This window comes from Engraulis encrasicolus, chromosome 21 (assembly GCF_034702125.1).
Source record: "Engraulis encrasicolus isolate BLACKSEA-1 chromosome 21, IST_EnEncr_1.0, whole genome shotgun sequence".
NCBI lineage: Eukaryota > Metazoa > Chordata > Actinopteri > Clupeiformes > Engraulidae > Engraulis > Engraulis encrasicolus.
The window spans coordinates 10,016,121-10,023,620 of NC_085877.1; the positions used below are offsets into that span (position 1 = coordinate 10,016,121).

The 7,500-nt window shown below is 43.5% G+C and overlaps 1 protein-coding gene across 1 annotated transcript in view; it reads left to right on the plus strand.

Annotated features, from left to right (window-relative positions):
- The window catches only part of frem1a (Fras1 related extracellular matrix 1a), a 57,771-nt gene that overhangs the window by 30,655 nt on the left and 19,616 nt on the right, over positions 1-7,500 (plus strand). Inside the window, exons 19-22 of the mRNA XM_063187648.1 lie at positions 760-1,012; positions 2,237-2,428; positions 3,102-3,220; positions 7,231-7,297. Of these exons, the coding sequence (XP_063043718.1) occupies positions 760-1,012; positions 2,237-2,428; positions 3,102-3,220; positions 7,231-7,297 (631 nt within the window). The remainder of the gene's footprint in view (positions 1-759; positions 1,013-2,236; positions 2,429-3,101; positions 3,221-7,230; positions 7,298-7,500) is intronic.

A 7,500-nucleotide genomic window follows, 5' to 3' on the forward strand; every position in this document is an offset into this window, starting at 1 on the left:
GTCTTAGTGAATTTTTAGTCATTTTAGTCATTTTAGTCAACAATGTACATAATAGAACTTCTCTACACACTGCTTCTCTTTTTAACATATGTCATTGACTGTACAGAATAAACCTTCTCCGCACACTGCTTCTCTTTTTAACATATATCACACTGTACAGAATAAAACTTCTTCACACACTGGTTCTATTTTTCTCTGTTTTATTTAACACCATTGTTCATTTCGTCATCTTTTTCAAATTTAGTCTTATTCTTAGTCACAATGACAAAAATCAATTTTAGTCTTTGTCATATTTTAGTCATTGCCATCCCAATTTAGTCTTAGTCTTAGTCTAAATGACGAAAATCAAAAAAGGGCATTGACGAAATATTTTAGTCATAGTCATGGTTGACGAAATTAACACTGGTGTCTACCCTGGCATGCTCAGCCTTACACAGGGGCCTTCATCTTTACAGTTTCAGGATAAGTGCTCTGTTTTGAACATTAAGGCCCTTGTCTGAGCTGTCGGCAATGTTTTAGAGCCCCACCTCCATCATTTTTTTTATGTTTGCTGCTGTCTGCAGTATTTGGCTAATTTGGATTTTGTCTCAACAGGCTTTGGAATGTTCATATCTGTTCTTAAAATCACCCTATACATTTGTTTTAAAAAGCAAATTTGTGTCTGTGTCTGTGTGTGTGTGTGTGTGTGTGTGTGTGTGTGTGTGTGTGTGTGTGTGTGTGTGTGTGTGTGTGTGTGTGTGTGTGTGTGTGTGTGTCCAGGTGAGCCTGCTGAATGACGAGGTGCCGGTGTTGAAGGCGGGTTTGAAGGCGGGGCTTGACTGTTGGGAGGGAAAGGAAGTGGTCATCAGCTCTGACTTCCTGTCCGCCACTGACGCCGACAGCGATGACGAGCAGCTGATGTACATGGTTGCTAGGCAACCGTATTATGGGGTGGTGCAGAGAAGCGGCCTTATCGTGGATCACTTCACGCAACTTGATGTCATCAAGGGCATCGTCAGCTACAGACACACAGGTATACGTGCACACACACGCAGGCATGCACGAACGCACACATATAGAGCTGGCGCTAGGCATAGGCAGACTAGCCGGTCGCCTAGTGCGCCAAATGTCCTGGGGGGCACCAAGGCCCACAGAATTACAGTGTTAAAGGGGTATGCCACTATTTTGGGGCTTACTACAGTTAAAATCGTTGGCTGGGGTTTATAAAGCTATAATGCTACAATGCTACACGGATCCATTGACTTTCAGTAGCTTAGCGACATATTCCCTCTTTTAACTTGTCTTAAAGCAAGACTACATCTAACATGAAAAATAAGACACTTTACCACCTTTATAAACCCTGGCCCACAATTTTAACTGTATGAAACCCCAAAATAGTGGCATACCCCTTTAAGCTAAATAAAGCATTACACTTTACATGTAATGGGCTCTCAGTATATATACATGGTACTCGATCAGCTGTGCTCGACCAGATGTATGACATCATGTTTACAGATGCCAATGTCAAATTCCACAAAAAGGAAAGATCGGTGCTCGTCTAGGGCACCAAATTGCCTAGAACCGGCCTTGCACACACACGCACATACACACACACACACACACACACACACACACACACACACACACACATACACACACACACCTCATCATAGAAATACTAAAATACACAAACCACTAATACCCTTGCTATGTTTTGATACCTACACACACACACACACACACACACACACACACACACACACACACACACACACACACACACACACACACACACACACTCACTGATGCCCTAATGCTGTGTTTTAGTGTAAATGACCTTGCTGCGTGTTAAGGTTAGTGTGACCTTGTAAATGACCTTGCTGTGTGTTAGTGTTAGGGGGACCTTGTGGTGCTAATGCCCTTGTGATGCGAATGCCCTTGTGTGTGGGGTTAGGGTTAGGATGCCCTTGTAATAATGTCATAGCTGTGATGCTAATGACCTTACTGTGTGTTAGTGTCAATGTCACCTTGTAATGCTGGTATTTATTTAAGGGTTAGTGTGACCTTGTCACGCCCTCGCTGTGTGCAGCTAGGGTGACCTTGTGACGTCCTTGCTTTGTTGTGCTGCAGGTCAGGAGATCGGCTTGTAGTGCGTTTGTGTGTGTGTGTGTGTGTGTGTGTGTGTGTGTGTGTGTGTGTGTGTATGTGCGTGTGTGTGCGTGCATGTGTGTAACGTCCTTGTTGTGTGGTGCTGCAGGCCAGGAGATTGGCTTGAAGCCGCGGTACGACACAATCACCGTGGTGATCTCAGACACAGAGGGGGAAGCCACGCCCCCCTGTTGCCATGAGACGGGACCCCAACACTCACAGCTATCCCACGCGCTGCCCGTCTACGACCTGAACATCACCGTGCTGCCTGTGGACAACCAGGCACCCACCATCACCATAGGTAACACACACATACACACACAAACACACACACACACACACACACACACACACACACACACACACACACACACACACACACACACACACACACACACACACACACACACACACACACACACTAACCAGGCACCCACCCACCATGACCATATCACGCAAGATTGGTAATAGAATATTACTATGGTAATAGAATATCACTTTGACATCATTATAGCACTAAAACATTACTTACCATAGTTGAGGAAACATTGTTAAGCACAAATAGACCAAGTGCGACATGAGCGATTCCAGCGACGGATGTAATTGACTTTGTATTGAGTCATGAGCGACAGAAGAGACAAAAACAATCAGATCGGGAGATCTGAGGCGATTCGAGCGACTTGAACGACAGTTTGTAGTTGGACTTGAGCGAATACTATGCAAATTGGCTATGATGTGATTCGGCGACAGCTGGCACAGCCAATAGAAATGTTGGAATACTTGCATTTTGCTTTTAACGGACATACTCTGTCACTTCCATTGCTCTTATCACTCTTGCTGCATAGTCCAGCGATTCTCTGTCACTTTATCTTGTCACTGCCAGTGTATTCGCCCGCTTCGAGTAAATCATAAATTAGCTGTGTGTGTGTGTGTGTGTGCGTGCGTGCATGCATGCGTGCGTGCGTGCTCTGTAGGTGATGTGTTTGTAGTGGATGAGGGTGGATCAGCCACCATCAGAGAGACTAACCTGAAGGTCTCAGATCCAGACACACCTTCAGAAGACCTGGAAATACTGCTGCTGTCCTCTCCACAGGTGATACACACACACACACACACACACTTGCCTGATTATCATCGACTTTCAAATCTCATTTTGAGACTTGGGTCTGACCAAGTGCATAACAAATAACGTTTCCCCAATGGCATGGTTGACCCACGGTTTGCTACCTGGTCAATGCCAGAAAACGCTGTGCCGAAGCTTAAGCCACGTCACTGCCTTCAACACGCCTCTACCCAGGGCCGTTGAAGCTGCTCAAAGTTGAGCTAAAAAAAAAGTTTAAGTTGATTGGTTCTTGACAAAGTGGGTGGAGGTCCCGATTTCTCCGGAGCTCTGTAACGATATTTGTATTGCAGTTGACCTGACTGTGGCTGCGCCAAAGGTGCCAGACACACAGTAAAAACAGAACTGTTGTTTTTACGGTAAATTGCTGGCAGCAGTGGTTGTCAAAGTCTACCTTTAAACAAATAACGGCATATTTCCTTTTTACATTTTACGGTAAAATTATGGCAGCAGTGGTTGCCAAAGCCTACCGTTAAATAAATAACGGTATTTTTTTTTTACATTTTACGGTAAAATTATGGCAGCAGTGGTTGCCAAAACGTACCGTTAAATAAATTACGGTAAAAAATTATATGATATTTTTACGGTGAAATAATGGTAGTAGTAGATATCAAAACTATACCGTTAAATTACGATACAAGTTTCCCCTCAGGTACGGAAAAACATGTGTATACATTTTAAAACGCTGTGATTTTTGCAGTATTTTACCGTAAAAAAGCATTGTACCGTTAAAAGGGGGGGTATGGGGCTAAGTGAATGTGTGTGTGTGGGTGTGAGTGTGTGTGTCTGCGTGAGGGGGCTAATAAGGTGAGTGAAGATGTGTCTGTGTGTGTATGCGTGTGTGTGTGTGTGTGTGTTGGTGATTGGACGGATTATATTCAGGTGAGTTCGATTATAGAGTTACAATCAGACAACTGATTGGACTGATTATACTCAGGTGAGTCCAATTATAGAGTTGCAATCACAGACAACTGATTGGACTGATTCTACTCATTGGAGTCCAATAAACATCAACTTAATTAGATACCTAAATAAATGCCCAATTGCCATATTGTCTAGTGCAGGCAGGTGGACCAGTCTAGTATCATCAATGAAGGGTATGCAAATCCATTCTTTATTTTAAAAAGGCCTGAAAATAACCTTAAGGAAAATGAAGGCCAAAGCCAGCGGAGCAAGCAAGCTAACAAACAAGCTAGTTAGCAAGCCATGCAGCCACCCTTACAACGTAACCTGCTAGCCGGGGCGGCCAGGCCGGGCCAGGCCAGGCCAGGCCAGCCCAGGCCAGCCCAGGCCAGCCGATGCCAGCCGGCCAGCTGGCCAGCCGGCCTTACAGCTAGCCAGCCACCTAGCTAGCTAGCAACCAGTGAGCAGTACAATGCAACAGTACCTGTTTAAATACATGTTCAAGTGAACCATGTGACCCGAGTGATGAAGCATTTGGCAGGTGCAGGCAGTAAGTTAATCATTGCATGACAGCCCTTAGCACTCAGGTGAGGTCAGGAATTGATTGATAGATTGATTTGGATGGGGTAGAATGACAGTTTCAAATAGACTGGGCTACTTCTAAGAGACTGAATCAAGGGATTACTGTCCCAGGTAGACCTTTTCAGATTATTCTAGCCTATAGGTACTGTATATTTTACACATTAAATGAGGCTGAACTGTAGGCTGTTACCGGAGAAATAATAAGTTACAGTGAATTATGCAAAATGTGCAAACTGTTGCCATTTGCAGTCCTTAACTGTTGCACAGTTTATTCAGTTGCCAGCTTCATTGTTGTCAAATCTACAACGTGGAGGCACCTGGAGCCAAGCAGACAGGCAATATGTTTTCTGTGGAGTAATTAATATTTAATTCATTATAACCTCCATTGCTTTCTGTTGGGTAGGAGGAATGCAAAGAAAGATATTCTGAATTTTGAAGAGGTTTACTGTGTCAATTTGCCTCTCAATCGAAAACTCTGATGGCAAAGCCTCAAAGTCCAATAAGGGAAAAAATTATTGCGGTGGAGAATTTTTCGCAGGATGAACTAGAACACATGCAGAGGGTTGTACTCTAAGTTAATACTCATTGATGGCTACTAATCAAATGGCGTGTTGACATCAAACTCTGCCTGTTACAACCAGCCTATCAGTGGTTTGACAATTTACACCTGGAACAAGTGCAATCACAAGAGATCTATTGGACTAAAAGAGGACAAAAAGCCTAACACGACCAGAAAGAGCACCTACTTTTTGTAGTATACACAATGTGAAGAAAAGCAGAACAGAGTTCTTTGTCTGTTGGTTCACAATTTGGCTAACTAACAGAGGATTGAGTTTGGTTCACTTATAGGGGACTCAACAAAAATGGTTGCTCATGTTGCCAAAACATTTGAAAATTGGGGGGCCATGTTTTCATAACTCTCTAGGGAGTTAAACATTAACTCTCTAGCTCTCTTAGCTCAACAACTCAGATTCAGAGGAGTCAAATAACACTCTGTAGTGTTGCTGCAACTCTTGATGTTTAGATTTTGGCTGAACACCAGTCTAACTCTGATCAATCTAACTCTGACAAATTTGCTGTGTACATATGTGTACACCAGTGAAAAATAAAGTCATGTACCGTTTCTTGACTACTTCATCTTCACTTAACGGTATTTTCCAATATCTTTGTTTACAGAGAACAGTCCAGTATTTTCTACATATGACACCTGTCAAAAATAAAGTTATGTAGCGCTTTTTGACTAAATAGTAGCTTGCCATATTTAGTACAGAGATAAACTGTTTTACATTTTACGGTCACTGACTGTTGCAATTTGACAGTTTTTTGCCGTAATTTCAACGGGCATTTTTTACAGTGCAGGTTCAAGCTGATAATAGGCAATAGTAACTGAAACAGCCACTTGTTACAACCAAGGTATTGGGGTTAAGTCATAAAGGCACCTGACCATATTGCAGAATTGTCACAATAGGACATAATTGAAAATGTGCAACAATACGGTACCTCTTTTTAATATATGTTCTATGAATGTCTTCTGTTGCCCAGTCTTGCACTTTATATGTCTGTATGGGTATTGTATAGGTACTCTAGGTGTAATGTATGTGTACTGTCTATGTCTAACTGTCTATGTCCATACCTAAAGTAGTCTATGTCTATGTCTGCATGGGAAAGAAGAAGCGCAATTTCAATCCTTTGTATGACCAGCGCATGTAAAGAAATAAAGCCGACTTGGCTTGACTTGACTTGCAAAGAGCATCTCAATATGCACAACACGTGGGACCTTGTAGCAGATTGGCTTCAGCAGCAGAATACCACACCAGAGATTCTTTAAGTATAGAGATATTCCAACATAATAGGTTTCTATGGGCACCTAACATGACCAGGTTCCGGTCTGCCTAAAGGGGCTTGTCCCTTATGTAGACCTCCTTGGGCTTGTCATATTGCTCCCAGCATTGAATAGAACAGTCCTCAGGTCTGCCTAGGTCTGCTAAAGGGGGATTTCCCCCCCAATAATAGAACCCGGAAACAATGGGCCAATGGAACCTCTCTCTCTCTCTCTCTACTCTCTCTACTCTCTCTCTCTCTCTCTACTCTCTCTCGGTGAAACTAGGTGCCACTTCTGTCAACTTAGACCAGAAAATGGAGGCTACAGTTTGGGCAGGCTTGTGACAATTGGACAATAGAAGAGTAGGAAGATATTGCCATGGTCTGATGAGTCTCAATTTGGCGTCAATAACGTGAAAATAGGTATCCATCCAGCCTTGTGTCAACGGTTCAGGATGGTAGTGTGATGGTGTGGAGATATTGTCTTAACACACTTTAGGCCCCTCAGTACCAATGGAGCAACACTACAACACCACAGCCTACCTGAGACATTGTATGGACAGTTAAGGCAGTTCCGAAAGCAAAGAGGGGTCCAACTCAATACTAAGAAGGTGTACCTAACAAAGTGGCCGTAGAGTGTTTATAATAATGTATAATACATGTATTGTATGTTACAGGTGGGCTATGTGGAGAACGTGCTCCCCTCCCCCGGTTACGAGAAAAGCAACATGGGCATCAGCATTGGTAACTAGAGAGAGAGAGAGAGAGAGAGCGAGTGAGCGAGCGAGCATGCGTACGAGCGTGTGTGTGTGTGTGTGAGAGAGAGAGAGAGAGAGAGAGAGAGAGCAAGAGAGACAGAGAGAGAGAGAGCATGCGGACGAGCGTGTGTGTGCGAGAGAGAGAGAGAGAGAGAGAGAGAGAGAGAGAGAGAGAGAGAGAGAGAGAGA